This window comes from Lineus longissimus, chromosome 14 (assembly GCF_910592395.1).
Source record: "Lineus longissimus chromosome 14, tnLinLong1.2, whole genome shotgun sequence".
NCBI classification, from domain to species: Eukaryota; Metazoa; Nemertea; class Pilidiophora; order Heteronemertea; family Lineidae; genus Lineus; species Lineus longissimus.
In genome coordinates this window covers 272,391-300,248 of record NC_088321.1, presented here as the reverse complement: position 1 = coordinate 300,248, position 27,858 = coordinate 272,391, and the positions used below count along the sequence as shown (strand labels likewise).

Sequence of the window (27,858 nt, the reverse complement as noted above, 5' to 3'; positions counted from 1 at the left end):
CGCAAAAAAATAATTTAACTTTTTCCTAGGAACAAGGTTTCCATTAACCCTCTCATGCCGTTTGGCTCTGACCGTGGGAATATGTTTTTCCTCGCAAACTTTCTGCCTTATGAAATAGATGTACCTTTTCCTCTCAAAATTAACCCCCTCTCATACGATGCCATTATGTCACAGAAAGTATGCTACAGGGTGTCCTGGTGAATGTTGTCAAATGTCTTCACGTCATCAGGACTGACCCTTTGGAATGGTGAGACAGCTCGTGTAGACAGTCTCATCATCCGTGGTACCACGTATGCCATCAGACGGATCGCATGATCGGGACCCTTTACAATGGGAAGCTCATGTAGACAGTCTCATCATCCGAGGTATCAAGTATGCCATCAGACGGATCGCATGATCGGGACCCTTTACAATGGGTTAAGCTCATGTAGACAGTCTCATCATCCGTGGTATACAAGTATTCCATCAGACGGATCGCTTGATCGGAACCCTTTACAATGGGAAGCTCATGTAGACAGTCTCATCATCCGAGGTATCAAGTATGCCATCAGACGGATCGCATGATCGGGACCCTTTACAATGGATTAAGCTCATGTAGACAGTCTCATCATCCGAGGTATCAAGTATGCCATCAGACGGATCGCATGATCGGAACCCTTTACAATGGATTAAGCTCATGTAGACAGTCTCATCATCCGAGGTATCAAGTATACCATCAGACGGATCGCATGATCGGAACCCTTTACAATGGATTAAGCTCATGTAGACAGTCTCATCATCCGAGGTATCAAGTATGCCATCAGACGGATCGCATGATCGGAACCCTTTACAATGGATTAAGCTCATGTAGACAGTCTCATCATCCGAGGTATCAAGTATGCCATCAGACGGATCGCATGATCGGAACCCTTTACAATGGATTAAGCTCATGTAGACAGTCTCATCATCCGAGGTATCAAGTATGCCATCAGACGGATCGCTTGATCGGAACCCTTTACAATGGGAAGCTCATGTAGACAGTCTCATCATCCGTGGTACCAAGTATACCATCAGACGGATCGCATGATCGGAACCCTTTACAATGGATTAAGCTCATGTAGACAGTCTCATCATCCGAGGTAGTATGCCATCAGACGGATCGCATGATCGGAACCCTTTACAATGGGAAGCTCATGTAGACAGTCTCATCATCCGTGGTAGTATGCCATCAGACGGATCGCTTGATCGGAACCCTTTACAATGGGAAGCTCATGTAGACAGTCTCATCATCCGTGGTAGTATGCCATCAGACGGATCGCTTGATCGGAACCCTTTACAATGGGAAGCTCATGTAGACAGTCTCATCATCCGTGGTAGTATGCCATCAGACGGATCGCTTGATCGGAACCCTTTACAATGGATTAAGCTCATGTAGACAGTCTCATCATCCGTGGTAGTATGCCATCAGACGGATCGCTTGATCGGAACCCTTTACAATGGGAAGCTCATGTAGACAGTCTCATCATCCGTGGTAGTATGCCATCAGACGGATCGCTTGATCGGAACCCTTTACAATGGGAAGCTCATGTAGACAGTCTCATCATCCGTGGTAGTATGCCATCAGACGGATCGCTTGATCGGAACCCTTTACAATGGGTTAAGAACTTGTAAGCAGGAAGGTATGTATCCTCTTAAAAAAAGGATAACTTTTAGATGTCGCTATGGGTCAGTAACGGAACAAAATTATAGAACTATACTTGATAAGTTCTTAGATAAGTTACACTTTTATTTCTCTCGTAATACATGATGATAATTCTCTCCGCGGAACTGGGATGTCCGAGGATAGTGGGGACACGGATTCGCCAAGGTGAAATGGTACACGATCAGCTTTTACGGCGGTCACATTACCCCAAACCAATCAGGTCAATGAAAAGTGATTGCGACACCATTCAATCGTGCCGTAACACCCTGGTCAACTGGTTACCAAACCATGTTCGTTACAACCAGAAACCCGGGTCACTCTCTGAATGGTCAATGCCATGGTGCGAGGCCACGTGATGTGACGTCAGTCTGAGGCCATTTCTCTCGAGCTCGCCAAGGTGGTCGGAAGCTAAATCTCGATTTTCTTCTAAATTTCGCACAGCATTGCAGATATTCTGGTGAGTTCAATGAAAGATATTCCATTTTGTTAGAGTAAAGTGCAGAGAGTGTAAATCTTTATTTTTTCTGACCAGTTTATGGCAAAATGTCCTCCAAACAATTAACATGCCATGAAGATAGAGGCCATTTTTTTTTGGACTACACTTGTTGTCCAGAACTAAGTCAGTATTTTCCCTCCCCTCAATGGTCGAACTCAATGATAGCTTGTGTACCGAATATATTTTGCAACATGCTGCACTCCTCTAGAACTTTGGAGATTTTGTGCAGAAGGTGGCACGGAAAAAAATGTCAGTCTCACTGCCTCGCGGGGCCACAAGATATTAGAGAGTTTTCGCAAATCCCCGAAACGCCCGCGCCAACGCCTACCCCATTGTTCGACCTCCCGATTACGATGTCGAACAATGGGATAGGCGTTCGTGTTCGAGTTTCGGGAGATTTGCGAAAACTCTCTAATTTACCCACTTTGACCTGATGTAAAAAAAATGCAAGTCCCCCCGGAATCTAAGTCCGGTCCTTTTGTTAAAGTGAAACGAAACAATTAACCACATTCGTTGACAATACACAGCTATTGTATGGGGTCCTGCATTCCTAGGACGTCCATTCCTTTAACATTGGTCTCCAAACCATCAAGATTATCAGTAATGTTGGTTTGACTCTGCCAGCTGGTTATTTACCACAACAATCAACATAACCCACAAGCTCGCACCCAGGTGGAAGGTTAATTGAATAGAACACTGGTTGGTATGATAGAATTATGCCAACGGCCTGTAAACGAGATCCATTGTTGATGTGGCCTCGCGAACAGGACATGGGGGGCCATTAGTCCACAACAAGTGACGTACACTTCATTAAGCTTCCACCTGAGGGCGAGCTTGTGGGTAATTGTTGATTCATGTATTCTGGTGATATGGTGCTTTGACTCTGCCAGCTGGTTATCCACACCTTTGAGGGTCTGTTTGTGGAGTCTCCAGTTATTTTCCCTGAACCAGTTTGATATACGCTCATGTTGGTTTGACTCTGACAGCTTGTTATCTGGCGCACCTGTAACGCTTCTGAATCTGACTCCAGTTATTTGACGCTATACCAGCTGATTATGCTAAAGTTGGTCAGACTCTACCAGTTCTGTTAGTTTTACTCTGCTGGTTATCTACTACCCTTACTCTGCTTCCAACAGTGCCACTGGTTGTCGAGCTCCAGTCATTTTGACTCGACCAGTGGGTTATATCTAAAGTTGGTTTAAATCAGTTATGTTGGTTTGAATATGCCAGCTAATTATCTACCATACTTACTTTCAAGTTGTTAATAATATTTTGAAGCATTTAAAAAATGACCCTGAAGCCACTAGGGATATTCCAGCTGGCAGAGGGAAAATTACAAGTAATTTCGAATTGATTGAATCTCAACAAGATGTTGTGTACAACTTCCTGACAGTAACACAAATATATCCTGCAAATTTCAGCTCAAAATCTCAAGTCGTTCATGATATTTTGATGTATTTCCAAACCTGAAGACCCAAGAGTCACAATGGATATTCCAGCTGGCAGAGGGAAAATTACAAATAATTTCAAACTGATTGAATCTCAACAAAATTATGTGTGCAACTTCCTGACAGTAACACAAAATATATCCTGCAAATTTCAGCTCAACATCTCAAGTCCTTCATGATATTTTGATGTATTTGCAAACCTGAAGACCCTAAAGTCACTATGGATATTCCAGCTGGCAGAGGGAAAATTACAAATAATTTCAAACTGATTGAATCTCAACAAAATTATATGTGCAACTTCCTGACAGTTACACAAATATATCCTGCAAATTTCAGCTCAAAATCTCAAGTCCTTCATGATATTTTGATGTATTTGCAAACCTGAAGACCCTAGAGTCACTATGGATATTCCAGCTGGCAGAGGGAAAATTACAAATAATTTCAAACTGATTGAATCTCAACAAAATTATGTGTGCAACTTCCTGACAGTAACACAAATATATCCTGCAAATTTCAACTCAAAATCCCAAGTCGTTCATGATATTTTGATGTATTTGCAAACCTGAAGACCCAGGAGTCACTATGGATATTCCAGCTGGCAGAGGGAAAATTACAAGTAATTTCAAATTGATTGAATCTCAACAAAATTTTGTGTACAACTTCCTGACAGCAACACAAATATATCCTGCAAATTTCGCAAGTTGTACACAAAATTTAGTTGAGATTCAATCAATTTGAAATTACTTGTAATTTTCCCTCTGCCAGCTGGAATATCCATAGTGACTCTGGGTCTTCAGGTTTGGAAATACATCAAAATATCATGAACGACTTGGGATTTTGAGTTGAAATTTGCAGGATATATTTGTGTTACTGTCAAGAAGTTGCACACGAAATTCTGTTGAGATTCAATCAATTTGAAATTACTTGTAATTTTCCCTCTGCCAGCTGGAATATCCATAGTGACTCTGGGGTCTTCAGGTTTGCAAATACATCAAAATATCATGAAGGACTTGAGATTTTGAGCTGAAATTTGCAGGATATATTTGTGTTACTGTCAGGAAGTTGCACACATACTTTTGTTGAGATTCAATCAGTTTGAAATTATTTGTAATTTTCCCTCTGCCAGCTGGAATATCCATTGTGACTCTAGGGTCTTCAGGTTTGGAAATACATCAAAATATCATGAAGGACTTGAGATTTTGAGCTGAAATTTGCAGGATATATTTGTGTTACTGTCAGGAAGTGGCATACATACTTTTGTTGAGATTCAATCAGTTTGAAATTATTTTTAATTTTACCTCTGCCAGCTGGAATATCCATTGTGACTCTAGGGTCTTCAGGTTTGCAAATACATCAAAATATCATGAAGGACTTGAGATTTTGAGCTGAAATTTTCAGGATATATTTGTGCTACTGTCAGGAAGTTGTACACAACATTTTGTTGAGATTCAATCAATTCGAAATTACTAGTAATTTTCCCTCTGCCAGCTGGAATATCCACAGCGGCCCAGGGTCTTCAGGTTTGGAAATACATCAAAATATCATGAACGACTTGGGATTTTGAGCTGAAATTTGCAGGGTATATTTGTGTAACTGTCAGAAAGTTGCACACAAAATTTTGTTGAGATTCAATCAGTTTGAAATTACTTGTAATTTTCCCTCTGCCAGCTGGAATATCCATAGTGGCTTCATGTTTTAGCTATGTATCTACCTTGGGAGGGAGTCGATCCCTAGTACGAGACCGTGAGGCTGACCATTCTTCTGGTTGCGAATTTGTCTTCAGACTGAAGATAGGGCCAACTTGGATTGTGGCAATCCCCCAATTTCCCCAATACCTTTGTTGATAAACAAATTCTTGTCTCAAGATAAACATTTATGGTCGAAACTGTTTGCTGTTGCATCAATCGTGACCTTCCCTCTTAATGACTTTCCCTCAAATCGATTGTTCTGCCGACTTATCTTACTGGTTGTGACTTTGTCCTCAGATAGAAGATGCTCCCAACTTGAGTGGGACGACTGTTAGCTGTTGCATCCTCCGTAACCCTTGCTGTGAAATGAAAGGAGCTTGTCCCTGAACCAAAAATGCAACCAACTTGTCTTTCTGGTTGTGACTTTGTCTTCAGACCGAATATAGACTTTACTTTGTCAGCAAACGAACAAGTTGGTCTGCAAATAGGCCTGAACAATGGGCCGATCAAAGGACCAGGTGACGTAGAAAGCCAAAACAATATTTGTTAATAGGGGTCTATGCTGTCGACTTGGTGTGCAGCAAGGTCGGAATGTTAGGAAGGATGGAAGAAATATATTAGCCATCGGATCCACCCTGACCCTCCCGTGATACGAATAAAATATCTGTTCTGTTGCAGGATGAGTTGGTTTTGGCAGGGCCTTGGTCGCTGATAACGAAGAATATTGAGAATAAAGATTGGTCTTCTCATATTTTGAAACCGTTTTCAATTTTTATCATTTTAGCTTTGGCCACATAACTTTCCTTGATCTATGATATGAGATGACGGATGAGGTGTCCATGGTGGTAAGAGATGACAGCCGGTGGTCCATGATGCCAGGAGGTGAAAGGTTCTGTCCAGAAATCCCTCGGTGATCTCAATCCTAGCCAGGCGATGGACCATAAATCAGCAGTCTGACCAACAATGTTCAATACAAGCCCACAATTCCATAATTGCACGGTGAGTAAACATTTAAAGTTGCAAATATAAAGCAATTTGCATTGGCGGCTTCGCACATCATATTGCCTGCAAACGTTAGAAAATTGGTGCGAGGATAGAAACCCCACCAAAGGATTAATTCAATTGCAAGGCAGACATTGCTTCCCTGAAGGTCGTGACGGCACTTAGCCGAATTCATAGCAAGTGTGGATATTTGATTATTCATCAAAACATAGTGACCTATCCTGGGATAGAAATCGCCAGGTTGCCAGCTTCATGCGACACTGTCGGAAACACTGACAGTGTCGGTGTTTCATTGTGATGTCCACTTGCAAAATTCTCAAAATGGTTATATCTTTATTTTCCAGGTGGGATGTCATACACACGAAGCGGCTGGACTCCACAGGGAATCAGATGATACAGCAGATACAATACTACACACGGTAAGTTGACTTACGCAACTCGAAATTGGCTTTGATATCGGCAGAAACATGCCCACCACAATGACTGGTGGAAGAATACAAATGGATGTGACCTTATCACAATCAACATTACCCTAAAGCTCGCCCTCAGGTGGCAGCTCTATGAAATGTACAGCGCTTGGTATGGAATCATTGCTGTGGATGCCCTGGACACCATGGCACATCAACAAAGGAACTCGTGTACAGGCAGATGGCAGAATTCGATCGCGCGTAGTGTTGTACATTTCGTAGAGCTTCCGCCTTGGTGCGAGCTTGTGAGTTATGTTGATTGTTATGGTCAAATCCGTGTGTTGTCGTCTTTGGTGATCTCACGGCTTCTGATGACGCAGCTGGACATGTCCTCATTTGAAAGCCTTGTCCTTCTCCACACATAATACCTTCTTTTTACTCCTCTGACTGTAAGTTACTGACAAAAAACGACATTCTTTAGATAAAGCCAGCAGTAAATTAGAGGAAGTATTCATCTGAAGACTTGCCTTGGCTATGACAAGACAATGTAAGGCATTGAACTTGGCTTCTCTAATGCATTTTCCATTACCCTCATTGTAATGTCTGTCCATTGGAACAAAGGGCTTTGACCATCTTTTTGTGGGAGCCTTCTCAACTGCTCCCCACTTTGATCTGCCTTTGGCCACACCTTAGCTATTTAGGTCTTTCCACTCCTGGTCCCAAGGACAGCTGTGCCCAGCTCAGCCTCGATCGTATCAGAGTTTTATTTAGCTTGTTCGCGACCAAATCCTCCAACCCTGGCAAGTTCCTTTGTTTTGTTGTTAATAAGTTTGAAAAAAATTCTCAAACTTCCTTAATTTTGTTTTCCAGGTGGAATTGCGTGCACACCACGTGCCAATGACGTCATCAAGTCACGTGATCTATATGAGAGGACGACGTATCGGCAAAGGAGGGAACGTTTATGGAAAATTTTCTCGCCAAACAACATGTGGAAAGTTTAAGGCAAGACCAATACTTTGTAAAACTGAATGTCGAACACTTGTCAAAGTTTCAGCTGAAATGAGTTCAAATTGAGATATATTAGTCCTTTTCAAAGTATGCTTAGAAACCTGGTTGGTCAATAACTACATTAGTGAGGTTTCGCATGCTAATGATTTGATTCAGCAAACACAGGAAGCAGAGAGTTTGCCAGATCTTCCCTCCATCATTGGTTACTTTCTAAAAGCAGATTCTGATCCTTCCGGTCAGTTTCAGCAAATCAGAAATGAAGATTGAAGATTTTGATTGGGCTAAAATCATTTTTCAAAGTGCAAAACCACCATACTTTCGTTTCTTGAAGATTTTGTACACAGTCGTGCTGGAAGAATAATCAAGTTAAAAAAACTATCATTTTCGGCAAACTTTCTTGGCTCAAGTAGGACATTTTTATATATCATTTTACGAAAGTCTCCTGTTTAAAAAGATTTCCGGTTAAAACGGGTAAAATAGACTTTCGCGTAAGAAAAAGTAAAAAAAGGTCCACGTTGGATTCGAACCATCGATCTCCTACATTAGAGTCCAACGCTCTTACCACTACTCCATAAAACCACCCACTGGAAGGGGCCGGCAATGTGAGAGTCATTGAAAACATGTGCTCAGACCTTCATCATTGAGTTATGTCACGATCATTCAATTGAGTATACAAGTTCCGGGACTCTTTGTCCAAATTATGTGGATTTCACGTCACTGCCACAGACCCTTTGATGGGGCCATTGTGGTCCCTTAATCTGTATATTCCATTGAATGAGACAATAGGGCCTACTGTTGCTGGCCGAACCGTCCAATAATTTTTCCGCGTTACTGTGTTTGCTGGGACTTGGGTATCACAACCTTGTGATATATCAATACAAGTACAGGGTGTTTATCAAAACAAGTTACAGTCTTGAGGCCTAATAACCGTTGTTCTAAATGACTTGGCCAATTTGATTTGTACCATCAACAAATAAAATCCCTCAGAATTGGTTGCATACTAACTGAAGTATAATCTATCCAGTTCATATACTTCTTACACAACTGGAACTCAAAATATTTTAATTAACACCCTGTATACTTGATGAAAATATCACGTATAAATTCCAATTTGAAGCCGTGGCAGTTGTAAGTTGACTTGCAACGGTGATTTTTTGTCTATTAAAACCTTATCATAGTTTCGAACTACACCTTCCACCATGGACCACCCAGGCTCCTCAAGTCTGGTGTCCTCGAAAACCCTCATTCCATTTTGGGAAAACATTTGATCAGAAATGGAAAACATTTGTGACACCCTGTGTATGTGTATTTATGTTAAGATGTCAGATATTCCGTTGTGATCAAAAGTAGAAATTAGTTTATCAACAACATCATTAAACTGCTGCAGTACAAAGTTGTTTCTTAAGAATATCAATTAAGAAAACAAAACCCCTATAAACTAGAAGTAACACGTATTCACCCATTCTGAATTACATAAACAAGAGTTGACCTCTTAGTCCCAAAAAGCTGATTGGTTCATTTCCAATGAGCAAGCGGAAAGCAGATTTCGACACTTTCGATAAACAGGGATCCATAATTTATCATTTCTTTTAAAAAGCATAAACGGTAACCTGCTCAGTGTCAGGATCATTTCGGCTAACTATTTGTTGCTTTGATTTCGAGTGTCCATTTACCCTAATCAGTAATCAGTAAGTTTGATAAGTGGGCAGTGACACCGCATCCAGATTTTGATGTTGAGTTCTGAAATAACTAATTGGTACACCCAAGAATTGTCTGTGTAATAACAGACACATTTCAATCGTTGGGGTAAATTAATCTATGTCATTAAAGCAACATCAACATTCAAAATGTTTGAAAGGAATTATCAGGGCATTAAGATATCATTATCAATCGCCCTTTTCTAAAAACCATGCTACCAATCCAGACCTTAGATCCAAATCAAATGAAATGTATGGAAATCCATTCCCTTCCAGACTGTTTAAGATATTCTAAAGAAACAATTAACTGACGGCAATACTCTGTACAACAGATTAAGATTTAGGCCTTAATTACCGGTACTTGTGTCTGACTGTGTAAAAATACTTTAATCTCACTTCTATAAGACCATCTAATGAACTTTAACGAATGAATGATTGCGGCTGCGGGATATCCTTTGACTTCCGCAGCTGTAGCGTAAACTGTAAGACTTCACAAGCACTGAAGCTGTCTTATCACTTTCTATTTGCTACGTTGATTTGGGTTGTGTTAAAATTCACGAAAATGGTCTTATACTTGTGATTTTACAGTATTTCGCCTTCTTTGCGTGTACTGTGAAAATCGTTGGTAGTTTTTTTAATAAAACTTGTGTTTAAAATTGACGTGTTTTTGGTTCCTTCGACTTCAACTCAATCCTTTTATTTGAAACATGGAAAATAGTTGTCAGTTCAGAGTTTACTAGTTATATCTGCAGTTTTGTTTCAAACAATTTATTAATCTTTAGCAGCAGCACGGTTTGCAAACAGCAAACTTTATTCCATGAATCTTTAATGCAGTCATTGACAGACTTTCGAACATGCAGATTACCGGTAACTAGTTAACTTATTCTGAGCTGACCAACTATCAACACTCTTAGAAATAAAGGTTTTCATGATCTTCTGTGGGCACAAATCTTTCTATTCTCCAGAAAACCTTGATTTCCAAGGTTTTCAGGAAAGCGGAAAAGGTTCCTGGGCTTAAAATGATCTAAAATCCTTCTTGGTGCTTTTCTATCTGATTTAGAAAACCGGAAGGGGTTTGTAACACGTGCCACATTGAAAACCTTTAATTCTAAGAGTGGATCCAGGAGTGTATATGGCATGTTGTCCATTGTAAACTTCAATTGTTGTTGTTGTGTTGAATGTTTATCTTTATGCTCAGCCATTAATACATTTTTCTTCAAAGCTTGAATTATGTGCAGCATTGAGTTTGTGAGCAAAGTTACCAGATATCGTTGGTTAATTTGCTGAACAACTTGTTTTTCACCATTTTGTTTAGCGTGAACTATTCATGTGTGGCAGAGTTATTCATGTTTGATGCTATTTCTGTTCAATTGCTGGTAAAATGTCAAAAAGTGACTTTGAAACTGTTCAAATAGGCTTGCCTATTCCGAGACGAACATATCATTTCAAAGTTCCTCCTTAGACGTTTTCACCAGTAATTGTACACATCAAACTTGCATTCTTCTGCGCAACACATAAATACTTTACACTATTCACTTGGTATTACACAAGTTGTTCAGTAAACTGATCAAAGAACTCTGACAACATCGCTCACTAAACTTCAATTGGCACATAATATTAGCCTTGAAGACTAATAATGTATTGATAGTTGAACAATAAGATAACAATTCAACTCAATAACAATAACAATTGAACTTTGCAAAGGATTACAAGCCTTATACACTCCTGGATCAACGGATTTTGCCCAAAAAAAGGGGGGCCCTCAGAATATAGGCTATCTCCAAAAACGTCAAAAAAAAACTCGAGCGTGACCTCGCTCCGTAACTTTGCAGAGGAAAAAAGTTACGAGGGGAGGTCACGCACAATTTATTTTTCGAGTTTTGTGGACTTAGCGTATTTTTCAAGAATTTTAAAGGAAAAAAGGATGACTCAGCGATTTTGTACTTAGCGTATTTTTCAAAAAAAACCATGGAAAAAGTTACGGAGCGAAGTCACGTTCGATTATTTTTTAGCCTGCTGTGGACTTAGTACAATTTTGAAGAAAAAACACAGGAGAATATAAAGATGACAGAACAGAAATGGTTTTCGGACTTAGGATATTTTCAAGAAATCGTTCAGGAGACCATCATAAAATCTCAGAAGAAAACAGATTGAATCATCAGTTTATTGATTCATTACTGTTTAATGGATTGTTGGAAGTTGTTTAGAGATTATTGAGAGACATATCCAAAGACAAATAAGAAGAAAATCAAAAAGATTTTTTGATATTTGTTAGTGCGCAAACTGACCTCGTAACCTGGGGCGAAAGAAGGAAGATATGATATCAATTATAACGTTTATTAATTCACTTTGAAAACATACAGAAGAAAGAAGAAGGTTACAGAAAAAAGAGAAATGTAAACTCCAATTCGGATGAAGTGAAAACGTAGAGATGTACTACGTGTCAATTAAAACATTGTTCATCTTTTGATTCCTCATAGTGTCATTGTTTTACAACTCGTATAGAAGGACCTGCAAAGATACAAAATAAAACGAGAGATTAAAATACGGCAGCATAAGTAAGACGGTACTACACCTGTACAAATCAAGTCTAAAAGGCCAATCTCCTTTGTTTGACTTGAGATAAACAACATCACTGGGGTCAACTGGTTTCTGAAAAACAATAAGCGGACAAGAAGTCACCGACTCGTATCGCCACGAACTGCAAAGGCCCACAGCAAGAGTAAGTATTCACATTCGTATATCAAACACGGTCTCTGATACACCCCGTAAAGCTTCTCTACAATCACAAGAAACGTCACAAGAGGAATATGGCCGTGCGTCACAACAAGAAGAGACTCGGGGGGGGGGGGGGGATATGGCTGTGCGTCACAACAAGAAGAGACTCGGGGGGGGGGGGGGATATGGAAGTGCGTCCGAACGGAATTGTTGTGTACACAGCGCAATGTTACATACATTGCAGTACATTGGAAGGCCACCAAAAACCACAATAAAGAAACAAAATGGCCCGGATAAGATTTGGTAGGCCTCTTATTCAATGCTGGTCTATGTCGAATACCTCAGCCTAAGGATTTGTCTCAAAATTCATTCATGGCTGAAAAAAGTTTTCCCAAGAGCAAATTTAGACTTTCAATCAGCACAGTACCCAAGACATGGATTTACAGATGATAATCGACATGACCCACAAGCTCACCCTCAGGTGGAAGCTCACTGACATGTACAGGCCTTGGTATGAACTTATTGTGTGTGATGTACTGGACACAAGGGCATATCAACAAAGAACCTCGTTCACAGGCGCATGCATGGCAGAATTCAATACTACTAAGTGATGTACATTTCATAGACCGTTCAACTGACGGACAAATCTATGCCATTTCCAGGAATTTTATTAGATAATTCTAAAGTATGGTGACTCAACAGCCAGCATGGCCAGAGGAGCTTGGTGAAATGACATGTTATTCATATTACATGTTCCATTCATCGATGGTTTGCACAGCCTTCCCCTATAGCTAATTGGGCCTACCAGCATTTTTGGTAGTGTAAGGTGGGGACAAAACCTCACACCAAAGACATGCAGTTTTGCGATGAAGAAACGGTAGAAAACACACTAAATACACTAAGATTTCAAATCAAACCTATGCATACTCTCAACAATTCCCTTCACCAAAAAATTATGACAATTTTTCTTTCGACTGAGATTACCATGCCGCTCAACACGCGAAAATGACCAATCTTCAAACCCAAAATATGTGAACTCAGTCGACTTTTGATATTCTTTGAACAACTGAATGTGATACTTGTATTGTAATCTAAAAGTTTCGGTGGAAATTTAGAGTTTAATATGTTCTTACCGTGATTATTTTCGGTTTTTGTGGGAGCAAGATGTGAAAATATGTTTGTACAACATGGCGGCTGGACTGAAGACAGACGAAGCCAGGCGCATGCGCGCCACGTCAAAGACAACTGCCAATCTTGACACTAGAGGAGCTGATGGGGACCCACATAACAGGTGCAAGGTGACAATGAGCACACAAGGCACATCAAATCCTTCCTACTGAAATAACTACAATACAACCAGTACAATTAAAGGGTTCAATAATATCTTTATACATTGGGTAAACTTACCGACACGTTGGTGGGCCATTACAAGACTCATCCTCACAAAAATAAAGATTTTAAAACAAGAACTTGAAAATATGTATGAAAAGGAAGAAACGGAAACCAGAGCACAGGAAGGGGTCTTCCTTAGCAAAAACACGGGCTCCAGTAACCTGGATCCAGCTAGTATAGATAAACCTAAACTTGTTCCCAGGAATAAGACAAGATAAACTTGGAGGGAAATTTAAATTGTGGTAAAAAACATGTAAAATGGCCATTTCTCAAAAGAATCCTTCCTACCGTCAGCTGATTTGACTCGGTGGACTGCTGGAGGCTTATTCAACTACAACTTACCCATCGGGATCCTTGCCCGACTGGTTGCCATCAAGGGACGTGTCTTGCTGTCTCTCTGATGTGAGGTTGTGACTTGGAATGTGGATCACTCTCTGTGTGATGGAAGCCTTGCCCATTCATTGAAGTTTGAAGGTACGTGGAGCACAGGAGCAAATCGAGGAAGAATGTCTACCAAGGTCAGAAGGCACTGATGTTGTCTCTGGTGAATGAGACGGGCGTACACTGCCAGGTTGTACCTGTCTCAGACAGCAAAGTGAGCGAGACAGGCTGTGGCAAGGAGTTAGTTCCTGAGAGATGTCTATAGACGTATTGCAGCAATACCATCGAGAGACAACCTTTCATTTCGTTCGCCCTTCAATTCCCAGGTGCTCATGTCTCTTGAACTGCAGATAACGCCAGATCTTTTGCTTCTCGCATTTCGCAGGACGTAGCTCTTTGAAATGCTTGTGAAACCTGCCTAATATCCAGGAAATAAAGACAAGTAAGAAGGGTTAGGAAATAGGCTTTATTCATGATACAACAAAACAAATGAATGCGTGGACAAATATTATGAAATTCATGCGAATGTCAATGCGTGAGCTTGAATCCCCCCTCCGCAGGCTATCGACCCGCGACAAAGGCCGCAAAGTTTTCGAACGTCATTTGGCGTGAAGTCGTGTCGTAGCGTTTCGTAAGTTGTCGATGCGATTGTCCTGCAATGATGTTTTGATGAACAAACCATCCGATGAACAGACCCAGAAGTGGAGTCGAATACCTTGACTTATTACTGATGACTTGGCGACCTATTTTGGATTGTCGTGATCGGATGACTTCGATTTAATACAGGTTTTTGTTTTCGCTTCGTACGTGCATTGGCCCATGAGGAAAGGATGTACAAGGCACGCATTGACAGATGCATAAGCTGAGGGACGATCACTTTCTCAATCAACTCTCGTAAACATCGCAATGGAATGTCAGCCATATTGAAAAGGAATAAGTGTCACAGGAGGTGACGACCATGAAAACACAACTTCTTGATCATTAAAGCGATCTTATCCCGGCCTTGTGGTTGGGATTGAATCACATAACCTGTGGCCCATTCCACGAGGAAATGGAACTACTACACAGAAAAACAAAATGGCTGGTAGCGTCCAAATATAAATACAAATGTAGCTCGTTTTTGGCGATTTGGACTTATGGAAGTATCGAGAATCGGGGAAACTCTTAACGTGCGATGTATCTATTGAAAGGATGCCTTCCACCAAAACATGACTCGTGGAGTTGTGCTCATAGGCCCTGTCCTGTCGGAGAAATACTAGCTCCTATAAGGACTTACAAAATAAAATAACTTTCACAGCTTAGAAAAGTAAACTCTTGAGGAATGGTAGAAAGCAGGATAAGAGCACTTTAATTTTAGGACCTGGAGCATTTTTTGTTTCCCCTTAAGTTCATTACTTGATTCATGGACTGTCTTGTTCCAAAGGTAATGTATGCCTGTAAAAACAACCGCATCATGACAGATATATAAAAATATGCTTTCGCATTCCAAACCAGCAACAAGAAGATGCCGTATCAGATACCCGAGTATCCGAGGCGTATTTCACTAAGGTCCGTATCTTTAGTTCGCCCTCATAAACAACATATTAACAATTAAGACCCAGGTATTCATGGAAATTGTCTTACTTTCATTCAGCATTCCGGCATACTGATGGCATTGTTTACAGGGTAACTATGCAGCCGTCACATAAACCATGAACCCCTCCGCCATTCCCAACCGGGCGATAATCAACGCTTTGCATTTTGATCTGGGGCCAGATGATTCGACGTTGATATTCACCCATGCCTCGAAATCGAATCGTCAGGTGCATTTTCCGAATGTAGAAACTGTCCATCAAACGTTCACAAAAAGTCTCCACGAATTCAACGCGACTTCCTATCGACAGAAAGACCAGCTCAGAAAAAAATGGTTCCATCAGAATTTGACAATATGGAGGGGTACAAGTTTGACTTTGACCGCTGCATTAGGATATACAAAATGCAAATGACATGATGAGAACAAACCAAGCTTATTTACAGCAGACGACAAGTTACAAACAGGGCACGATTGTCTTAACCTCAAGCAGTGACGTCATCAAGCACGTGACGTCATCAAGCACGTGAACCAGTCATTATACAGTACGAAGCATCTGGCTACATTTCCCACATCATTTCCGCCCTAATCGACTTTGGCCACTCTTCCTAGACCAATTAGCACCTCCCTCTCACCCAACAATGCAGTGGCCTACCAAGGCCTTCACCGACTTCTAGGGTAAGCCTCTGCTGAAAACGACGTCATCACTTAAAACTGCATGCTTCGTGTTGTATTTTTTAACAGAGGCTGACCCGTCGGTTGATGGAGTTTCGACACTCGGCCGCCAGGTGCGCTGACCTAGAAAGAGGCGCAATGGTCTATCTGTGATGTATAGGCATGCTCTCATCTCCTCACCTCTTTCATGTTTTGGTCACAATGAAAGCGACATTTTATCAGTGACGTCATATAAAATGAATTGGCAGGCCATCCTCCTTTTTTTTCTCGAAAGCAATGCGACAGAAACTCGCCTCTCGTTCGAAAGTAGCGCACCAAGCGGCGCGTTACCGACTTTCACAAGCTCATTGGGTGATCCTCTCTTAAAAACTTTCATAGATCCCGAAATCGCCACCTATACACAGGACTGGGAACTTATGCATTAGTGACGGCCGCTGCAGCTGACCCATCATGTTTCTGTCGCAATGCCCTCTATTATTATGTATTCAAACTTTCAGAAAACAATGACTGGACGAAAAGACAACGAGGTAACGAATATTGTTGTTGGTGAACACGTGACCGGGGCGAGAAGTAAAGAATTGGCCTCCTTCCGGATCAGCACCCCTAGCAGTGGTTGGTTAACCTCTGATGGAAATGACGTCAACCATGTGACTGAATGACGTATTTTTCAACAGAGGTTGACTTCATAACTTGGCGAAGTTTGCTTATCCGGGAAGAGGCGACATAGACAATAAAATATTGATGTGAACAAGTAAAAAAACCGACCATTTTGCCGCTTCTAACGTTAATACCCTCTTAGGGTGAAAATATGCGCAGGCAACGACAGCAGTGGGAAACGCCCAAAAGGAACCAGGCCTTTGTAACTCATATCTTTTTACATGTAATTATCATTTTCATGACCGTTTTGAATCTTTATCATACCCCATGCAACTAGTCTAGCACACACTTGACCATTGTGCCTTAACTGCATATACGGACCTTACATATGAAACAGAACCAGAACCAGTTAGACTATTTATAGAAAAATATAAATTGCCAGAAACAAATAATTGCAGCCTACCCGAGTCACGTGATCACCTATATCACAAAACTAATCACATGATATGTTCGGAAAATGGTGGCAGATAGATGAACGGTCACGTGACGTGAAAGTAAACTGATCTTTGGAGGGCCATCAGCTTCAACTCATATCCATCAGTATGACGTCATCAAGTTCCTAGACTTTTTTGGCGGGAATCGTCTCGTCGTTACCTTTCTTTGCCTTCTTGTCGTCTGCAAAAACAAGGTCAAGGTCATTGCTAGATGGCCAACTGAGATGTTTCAATGCTTCAAATTGATGACAGAGATATGCCAATCTGTTGACCTCTGAGGTCAGGCAAGCTCTTGACCTCTGGGGTCAGGCAATCTGTAGACCTCTGGGGTCAGCAATCTGTTGACCTCTGGGGTCAGGCAAGCTCTTGACCTCTGGGGTTAGGCAATCTGTTGACCTCTGGGGTCAGGCAAGCTCTTGACCTCTGGGCTCAGGCAATCTCTTGACCTCTGGGCTCAGGCAAGCTCTCTATACCTACCTGTTTCCTTTGCTTCCTGACTCGTTCGACTTTTCTTCTCATTATCTGCCACATCGGCCTCCGTCCCTTCTTCTTTCTCCGGCACTTCCGGTGCCTGGCCCATGGATTGCGCAATCTCATCTAATTCCGCTTCCTCCGAGTCATCTTCCTCCTGTGGCATTTCCGGTTGAGGTATGGCTACCTCGGGTTCCCGCTCAAGTTCGTCCGACACGATGGCGTCGGCAAGAAGATCTGCATATCATAAAAGGGACGATATGGGCGTGAGGTACGTTGGTTTTTCATTACACAGATAGTGCTTGTTGTGGAGTCCGATATGGAGTTTAGATGGACGAAGAAATGTAAAGCCTCGTCCGCCATTATGACCTTTTTGAGTCCATCGAAATTGCTCTGATCCACAACCACCAGAGAGAGTTCAATTCATATAGATCACAAATAATTATTGTTCCAAATTGAGATGTCTTATGGTTCAGGAATGATGCCACCACCGACTTGATCATAGCTTACCTATGATATTGGTGACCTCCTTCATATAAGACTCTGTAACCCAACTGAACCATAGCTTACCTATGATATTGGTGACCTCCTTCATGTAAGACTCTGTAACCCAACTGAACCATAGCTTACCTATGATATTGGTGACCTCCTTCATGTAAGACTCTGTAACCCAACTGAACCATAGCTTACCTATGATATTGATGACCTCCTTCATGTAAGACTCTGTAACCCAACTGAACCATAGCTTACCTATGATATTGGTGACCTCCTTCATGTAAGACTCTGTAACCCAACTGAACCATAGCTTACCTATGATATTGGTGACCTCCTTCATGTAAGACTCTGTAACCCAACTGAACCATAGCTTACCTATGATATTGGTGACCTCCTTCATGTAAGACTCTGTAACCCAACTGAACCATAGCTTAGCTATGATATTGGTGACCTCCTTCATGTAACTAAAGACTCTGTAACCCAACCGAACCATAGCTTACCTATGATATTGATGACCTCCTTCATGTAAGACTCTGTAACCCAACTGAACCATAGCTTACCTATGATATTGGTGACCTCCTTCATGTAAGACTCTGTAACCCAACTGAACCATAGCTTAGCTATGATATTGGTGACCTCCTTCATGTAAGACTCTGTAACCCAACTGAACCATAGCTTAGCTATGATATTGGTGACCTCCTTCATGTAAGACTCTGTAACCCAACTGAACCATAGCTTACCTATGATATTGATGACCTCCTTCATGTAAGACTCTGTAACCCAACTGAACCATAGCTTACCTATGATATTGATGACCTCCTTCATGTAAGACTCTGTAACCCAACTGAACCATAGCTTACCTATGATATTGGTGACCTCCTTCATGTAAGACTCTGTAACCCAACTGAACCATAGCTTACCTATGATATTGATGACCTCCTTCATGTAAGACTCTGTAACCCAACTGAACCATAGCTTACCTATGATATTGGTGACCTCCTTCATGTAAGACTCTGTAACCCAACTGAACCATAGCTTAGCTATGATATTGGTGACCTCCTTCATGTAAGACTCTGTAACCCAACTGAACCATAGCTTACCTATGATATTGGTGACCTCCTTCATGTAAGACTCTGTAACCCAACTGAACCATAGCTTACCTATGATATTGGTGACCTCCTTCATGTAACTAAAGACTCTGTAACCCAACCGAACCATAGCTTACCTATGATATTGGTGACCTCCTTCATGTAAGACTCTGTAACCCAACTGAACCATAGCTTACCTATGATATTGGTGACCTCCTTCATGTAACTAAAGACTCTGTAACCCAACCGAACCATAGCTTACCTATGACATTGTCAACCTCTTGGGGGTTCATACCATCAATCACATTCTCATACGGCAAGTCCTCCACCTCGCTCTCCCTCATGTAATCTTTCACCAAGGCCTGGGCGAGCTCGGCATAAGCCTCCTCCTTCTCAATGGCGTTCTGGAGGTTCACTCGCCGCGCCATCGAATCGATGTTGAAGACATCCGTATCATCTTCTCGCTTGTCTGGCCGGTTGAAGTTCAGACTGTCGTAGTAATCCTGGCGAAAAGAGAAAGTGATATCGTTAATCTGTACAGAATAGCATTATCGTTAATCACCAGCAGAAATCACCAATGATCTTGTTATTGCGTCTGGGTGTTCCGACAGACATTCCAAGGGAATCCTAAGATGTTCGTTGTATTTGAACAAATCACAGAACACGTCTGACCATTTTTCATTATCATCTTACCATTTCGTCTGGTTGTTCCAATTCTGACAACAGGAGCTGGTATTCGCGTTCGACGGCCATCTCATAACTCTTGGCATCGTCCACAGACATCTAGAAAAGGAGGACACATATTCATTCAATCTTGTCTCGTACATCTTCATAGCTAACGGTTATCACGTCAATTCGTTAGTCCTAATTGCCTAATTAGTGAACTAGTGTAAGATACACCCTGTTCGTACATACCACTTTAGCGCCTACAAGCTCTTCCAGGGAGCTAAAGAATCCATCCAGGTCACCAGACACCAGGAGATACTCTGCCACGGCCTTGGGGGTGAACGCCATGGGGTTGTTGACGGGCACTTCATCTTTTCCATAACCTTTGAACTTCTGCGCGATTCCTTGGTCGGGGATATCAACTTCCGTTTCTACTTCTGGAGCCTCGTTTCCGTTTTGGTGGCCTTGGCTGGCGACCTTGACATCTGCGATGAGTTTGCCTGTCCCTGGCTTCAGCACTGGAGTATCAAAATGATAAAACAGATAGCTTAAATCAATTCATTTTTGTTTTACTTGTAGGAGATAGCCGGATACGTGTGTGTCAGCTAAATTCATTCGCCATTGGAAAGTTTGTCCAGGAATACTGTTGCAGTTTTTTCTGTCTTGTTGATTGGTGACCGTGATATCAGCAATCGAAAGTGACATCTTTTTAAAAACACACTTTGTCAGATCTGAAACCTGCACAAACCTTTTGTTTCGGCATTGGACGAGCTCTCCTTCTGACCGTTGATCACCTTCTCTGAGCTGGTCACTGTCTTCACAATGGAAAGGCCTTGTTTTGTTACCTCAGGGACTGGAGAGAAAATATCAATTTCATATTAATTCATCCTAATATCCGCAAAAAGGGACGAAATACCCCCTGGGGACGAAAGGTTCTATTTCGCACCATTAAAAGAAACTCAACCAGCGCCAACAACACATCACATCGTTGGAGGTATTTTGTTGAACTTCCCGGGGGAAATGCCTACGTGGACGTCTTTCCATTGTTTGACCTGCTAATCACGATGTCAAACAAAAGCATATGCGTTGGAAATGTGAGTTAGAAATGTTTGGGGAACAAAGGATTCTATTGTGCATTACACACTCTTGGCTGTGGACGGTCAATGGGTGATATGAATAAAGACTAGCAAATGCTTTTATCTAAAACTCCATGTACAATTACACTAGGCCTTTCTGTACAAAATTGAAGTAAAAGCATTTGCTAGACTTTATTCATATGAGCCATTGTCTCTGTTTGTCAGAATACAAAAGGACCGGATGCTTCCTCCAGGGGGACAGTTTCTGCCTTTACAACGGGGGTTGCATTTGCGCAGTTGGCTAGAGTGTCATTCCTGTCGGAATAACAGCACTTCCCGCGCGCATACGGGATATTATTTGCCTACCTTTACTCTTAAGATTGTGTAGTTCCTCTTCGTCTGTTGATTTCACCTGAAAAATAAATAAGACACCGAATAAAAACAATGTCACTTTACATTCCTGATAAAAGGCGAGAAAAGAAGTATCTGTGTAACCTAGGTCTGGGATGTAAACAAATCACCACAAGATAGCGTACAAAACATCGCAAACCAAGAAAACATGTCTGGCAGCCATTGACAAAACATGTCTGGCAGCCATTGACAAAACATGTCTGGCAGCCATTGACAAAACATGTCTGGCAGCCATTGACGAAACATGTCTGGCAGCCATTGACAAAACATGTCTGGCAGCCATTGACAAAACATGTCTGGCAGCCATTGACAAAACATGTCTGGCAGCCATTGACAAAACATGTCTGGCAGCCATTGACGAAACATGTCTGGCAGCCATTGACAAAACATGTCTGGCAGCCATTGACGAAACATGTCTGGCAGCCATTGACGAAACATGTCTGGCAGCCATTGACAAAACATGTCTGGCAGCCATTGACGAAACATGTCTGGCAGCCATTGACAAAACATGTCTGGCAGCCATTGACAAAACATGTCTGGCAGCCATTGACAAAACATGTCTGGCAGCCATTGACAAAACATGTCTGGCAGCCATTGACAAAACATGTCTGGCAGCCATTGACGAAACAACCATCAAACTGATGAACAGTGGCAGACGGAACAACACCATGTCACGAATAATGTTTTGATTCACAGAATGTCCTCCCTTGGCAAAAAACGTGTCACTCATGAGGCTGTATTTTTTGCAAGCGTTAGGAAGAGCTACGAACGGCTACGTTCGATGCTCGTGAATTGTGAGCTTTCGTAACTGCCCCATACGAATGTTAATGATTGAGAGACTTAATTGCCAAAAGGTGGCAGTGTTAGTAAGCGGTCAAATACAATACAGAACCTTTTATTGTTGAACTTGACATGCATAACATAACATAACATAACATAACATAACATAATTTATTTCTCTCCAAAAAACCCTTTCGGGTATAAGAGGTTACATGATTTAACATTTACATATGGTGGACCAAGCTGATGAATTCTTTACAAAAACTATGAATATTGTCTAAGTTTACCCGGGAACATTTAGTCATAATGCGATGGAAAAATTCATGATAAAAAACCTGAGGTAATTCTTTTAAGTTTGGAAACAACCTTACTCGCATGTGACGGAAATACGGACACGTAATAAAATAATGAAGTTCGTCTCTTACACAAACCTGGTCACAAAGACCACAAATATTTTCTGCAGTTAGCAGTCTGCAGACATGCAACTTGACTGCTAACTAGCGCCACCTACCGGTGATTAAGTTGCTCATTCGCACAGGACTTGTTGAAGATACACCTTCATCCTTTGTAAAGATTGTAAATCCTGCTTAATATCAATATCTCTGCATGGATCATACACAACATGGATTATATTATCTATACCATTAAACAGGGATCAGAGATAAAGAAAAATGTAAAGGAATTACGAGCGAGTGGTTCACTCGTTTTCCGCTTATTGATGATGATATCCAATGGAATCTTTGCAAATGTCAACGGCTAAAATAGCGTAATACTGCTCGAGTTGATCACAAAATTTCATTATGAGAATCCGATTACAGCATACTCGGCTGTCTTCATTACCAATCAAGACACAACAATTAGAGACATTATCTAAATAACCCAGTTCGTAATGACGCGATTTGAAGCATTAATGGAATCCTTTTTCTCCGAATTTTAATCGGTTTTGTTCGTTGATAATGTCACATGATTAAGAATTCATGAGAAGCGACATTTTCAATAATCCTGTTTGGAGAAGTAACGGCCCTGCTGGAAGCCGTTTTTATCTGAAAAACCAACACATCATTCCCAAATTGTCCCTGTAAGACTAAAGTATAGACATTTTGTGTTCTAATGGGTTAAAATGATCATCTGATATTCGGGCCCAGATGATTTCAGTTCTGTCAATGAACTATGGAGAATTAGATGAATTAGATGAATTAGATGAATTAAATGCAGTCATTAGATTCTTATTAGCGACATGAAATGCGGCAATGGGCACCTGCGCCCAATAGGTAATTAAGTCTCGTTGAATCTTCTTTCATCCTTTCCCACAATTCCGACTGATTAAATTCTCTAAAAATCTCGCCATTTGGAGTTTCGTGGAAAGGCAAAATGAAAAATGTACTATTGAAATGTTCCATTCGTTTTTGCATACCATCGTTACAGAGGTTGTACCCATAGCATCTCCCAAAGTCAACCACCTTAGCATCGTCATCAATATTCCAAATACGTCGGTCATTTCCTAAAATAGCACAAACAATACTCTTAGCCATGCTAGTCCCCCAATCCATCAGCCTACTCCGTTAGCACTTACAGCTATCTGATTGTTATTCTGCGTCTTGACAGCGTCCCATGAATAATGATGCGACACCCCCGCATTGACGTCATCAAGTTTCGAGTGCAATTCATAATCTGATGGATGCGAAATAGCCACGACATGAGATCCCGGCATATTCATCATCTGATGGATGCGATATAGCCACGACAAGAGATCCACGGTATTGTGATCTGGAAGCTGATTGCGGTTAGAGCAACGAATGGAATGTTTGATCGCGCAATTTAGTATACGCGTGAATTAAGCATGAAGCAATTGGGGTTAGACTGGCGCTGGTAGATGAAGCAATTGGGGTTAGATTGACGCTGGTAGATGAAGCAATTGGGGTTAGACTGACGCTGGTAGATGAAGCAATTGGGGTTAGACTGACGCTGGTAGATGAAGCAATTGGGGTTAGACTGGCGCTGGTAGATGAAGCAATTGGGGTTAGACTGACGCTGGTAGATGAAGCAATTGGGGTTAGACTGACGCTGGTAGATGAAACAATTGGGGTTAGACTGACGCTGGTAGATGAAGCAATTGGGGTTAGACTGGCGCTGGTAGATGAAGCAATTAGGGTCAGACTGACGCTGGTAGATGAAGCAATTGGGGTTAGACTGACGCTGGTAGATGAAGCAATTGGGGTTAGACTGACGCTGGTAGATGAAGCAATTGGGGTTAGACTGGCGCTGGTAGATGAAGCAATTGGGGTTAGACTGACGCTGGTAGATGAAGCAATTGGGGTTAGACTGACGCTGGTAGATGAAACAATTGGGGTTAGACTGACGCTGGTAGATGAAGCAATTGGGGTTAGACTGGCGCTGGTAGATGAAGCAATTGGGGTTAGACTGACGCTGGTAGATGAGACAGCCTCATAAGTTCATCCCCTGATCAAGTGAGAAATGAAGATAAGATCGGTCATGACTTCTATGGAGCCATATACTAATACTGTCAGAATACAATAGAGCCGGACACTATTTCACGGGAGACATTTTTGATTTCACACCGGTCGTGCTATTTCATGAAAATGCTCACAAAGGAACGGCCATTTGCTTCACGTTATTAATTTTAAACGTGATTCGCCGGAAATTGACAAATCTATGACGTCAGACTTTCCGGCGTCTGACAACATCGATTTCGCGCTTCGGTCCCCGCCACTGCAATGATATTGCGTTACTGACTCTAATATTGCTGATGGCTGGAAGCCACGAAATGACAAGAGCGCGTTGATGAATCGTTTCACATTTCGATGTAAACACGATGAAGGCGATGATTTACCTTCATCTTTAGAACTAAATCCAACATTATTGCAATACAGTTTTTGACAGATCTGAAGAAGTTCTTCAGCCTGGCGCAACTAAGGACAACTCGTCCCCAACTACAAGAGGGACGGGGTGTGGTGAGGTCAAAATGGAAGCTTTTCATTCGCCAAGCCGAAATCCAAATCTTACAGTGATTGATTTCCACTGACACGTGACATTACGGATCACAATACGCGTAGGGATTGCCCGATTCAAAAATAACGCATGACCTGCATGTGGTTATCACAAGGTCATACAGCGCTGCGATCGTTAAGCCACACCCCAAATAGCTATTCTAAAAAGAGCCTGGGCTTTTGTTCAGTGGCAAGAGTGTCTGGCTTGCCAACTGTTTTTGGACCGATGCCATACACAGTCTCGAAGCATCCTCAGTCTGAGTAACGGTCAAGGTGAAATTTGGTTTCAACTTCTGCCGACCGCGGCGCTGATACAGTGCCCGGAAAGGAGCACTCAATGACCCGTGGTGTCTGTGTGCTGCTGTGATTGACATGGCATCATCAGCGACGGCGAATAATCAGACATGACAAGATCAGGTGGTCTTCATCAATAACCATGTTGACTAACCTAATGGTATATCGATCTCGCGCTGGCTAGCCGCTAGCCGCCATTTTGTTTCTCTGTGACCAAACTGATCGTCAGAAACGCGGCCAAAGTCCGGGTTTTATTTCGTTGATGATAAAAATAACAGTGACGAGACTTTCGATTCCGTTTTTGATTGGCAAGCTTTCAAAATCTAAATGAGATAAAGTCAAACCTCTCTGAGGTCACCCTCAACAAAGCTTCCACTCAGCGCAGTGAGCCATTGCACATCCCCGTCCGCGAGATATCCAAGCGACGATCATGGAGGGGAAGATCTAACAAAGGTCATTGTGAATTGCCACGGGCAAAATTGGTCGATACTAATGGCTTCTACAGCTTGAATTGACATCAGATGCGAGGTCTACTCGCGCTGTCGTCACCAGATGATCCGCTCCAGACCTCCCATACTTGAGATTTCCCCCCGAGTGGTCATCTGAATTTGTACGCGATCGTCCCACATGATGGCAGCACTGAGGAAGAATGAGACAATCGGTCATGTCTGCCATGTCTTTCATAAATGTCTATAAGCTGATTCGATTTCGTCTAATTCTCGCACGGTCAAGGTCAATCACGCATGTCACGTGTCACAACAGCCAGCGCTGATTGACGTAGAGATATCCGTCATGCGCCAATCACGTGGTTGCGATGTCATCCTAAACTGGCAGACACAACCGACGTCTCCTTCGCCCTCTGTGCTGCTATCCGAGGATCTAAGCTACCAGTCCCTGGCCACAATTGGTTGTTTACTTTGCAGCGGGTGATATCAGGGGACCTGCTTAGGGTACTGAATTGAGGTGAAGGTCAAAGGATCCAGCACAGTTGCAATGTAATATCGATGAAGGTGGTTAACTTTAGGGCCAAGAGGTCCCCATCCCGATTTCAACCGGATCAGAGGTACCACTTAGTATAAATAATATGTAAAGTCAAGGACTTAGTGAGCCCCCCTTTAGGTCGGGGGAGCTCCCCCGAACCCCCCTACGAGCATATGTTAAGTGCAAGCTCTAACAACTACAGCTGTTACAATGGGGGGACACCCCCCAAACCCCCCTCCGTCGACATAGGTTTTTACCAGTGCGTTGGGGGGAAGCTCCCCCCAAACCCCCCCCCCCCCCCCGGTGGACAGTCAACTAGCCCTTCTGTGTCATACTGCTGGAGGGGTGGGGTGCGATGGGACCATCCATATAGTTCCTTCCGACACATTTTTGTTTTGGTAATGTAATACATTGTGATTGTCCTTATTCACGGGAATCGGGCGTTTCCAGTGATATACGACACTTAAATGGATTGTCCTCATGCATTCACGTCCTGTTAATGGGGCACGTCATCATCGCGTACATTTGGGAAAAACTCCCTAACGAGACCGGAGCAGACGGCTGAAAGTAGTTTAATTATTGGCCGCTAGGGTGCAGAATGTACGTCGCTCACCCGAATTTTTCACGCAACTATAGCTAAATAGAGCTAGTTCTAGTTTGTGATTCATTTTGATACTTCAGATTTGGGTAGTAGACCAAAATAACTTAGTCGTCAGTGTGGTTTTAAGCTGGAAAAACGTATTTGTTTTTCTTAAAGTGCCTTTTTTGGACGGGTGTATGCGATTGTTTTGTTTTTATGTCACGTGACCTCGACCACCATGTCGACACAAAATTGAAATAAACCACCCTTTTCTGTCATTATTTAGGACGGATATTTCTCTAAAAAAAATATTAATATAATTGGCCAATTTCTTAGGCATATGATGTAGCGAATTCCCATGAAGATTTAAATTAATTTCAACCAATGGGATAGCAACCACCACCGGAAGATCGCGGAGATATCGGTAAACTCAACGGAGTTAATTCAGAAAAATACCAAAAAAAATTGTTTGTAGGATATACAATATTTACTCTCTTTATTTCTCATCAAATCAGTATATACTCCCACACACACGTGTATCTTAAGAGCCCCTCCTAAAGGGGGGCTTACTAAATGTCATCGCCATTACACAGAGAGGGTTTACTGACGAACTCTCTGATTCAACAGGGGCAGACGGAAAAATTATGTTCCAAATTTTGAAATGTTCAACTTTTCACTCAAAAGTTTCAGTGCTTAGTGTGACTGGCATCACGTTAGAGAATTTTTAATAAACCGCTTGAATACCCCAGGGCAA

General features: G+C 41.9%; 1 protein-coding gene and 1 long non-coding RNA gene across 3 annotated transcripts in view; one reads left to right on the top strand and one right to left on the bottom strand.

Annotated features, from left to right (window-relative positions):
* Positions 1-2,011: 2,011 nt before the first annotated feature.
* Positions 2,012-10,262, top strand: LOC135498601 (uncharacterized). Its single transcript, XR_010449109.1, has 4 exons — positions 2,012-2,138; positions 6,098-6,312; positions 6,660-6,734; positions 7,593-10,262. It is a non-coding gene; the product is annotated as an uncharacterized LOC135498601 (long non-coding RNA).
* A 4,108-nt stretch (positions 10,263-14,370) lies between these two features.
* The window catches only part of LOC135498928 (uncharacterized), a 37,088-nt gene continuing 23,600 nt past the window's right edge, over positions 14,371-27,858 (bottom strand). For both annotated transcript variants that reach the window (XM_064789445.1, XM_064789446.1), the window contains exons 3-9: positions 21,417-21,462; positions 20,723-20,827; positions 20,224-20,492; positions 20,002-20,091; positions 19,571-19,811; positions 17,732-17,962; positions 14,371-17,435 (exon numbers count right to left, since the gene is read on the bottom strand). In XM_064789445.1, the coding sequence (XP_064645515.1) occupies positions 17,380-17,435; positions 17,732-17,962; positions 19,571-19,811; positions 20,002-20,091; positions 20,224-20,492; positions 20,723-20,827; positions 21,417-21,462 (1,038 nt within the window). In that variant the 3' untranslated portion in view covers positions 14,371-17,379. The remainder of the gene's footprint in view (positions 17,436-17,731; positions 17,963-19,570; positions 19,812-20,001; positions 20,092-20,223; positions 20,493-20,722; positions 20,828-21,416; positions 21,463-27,858) is intronic.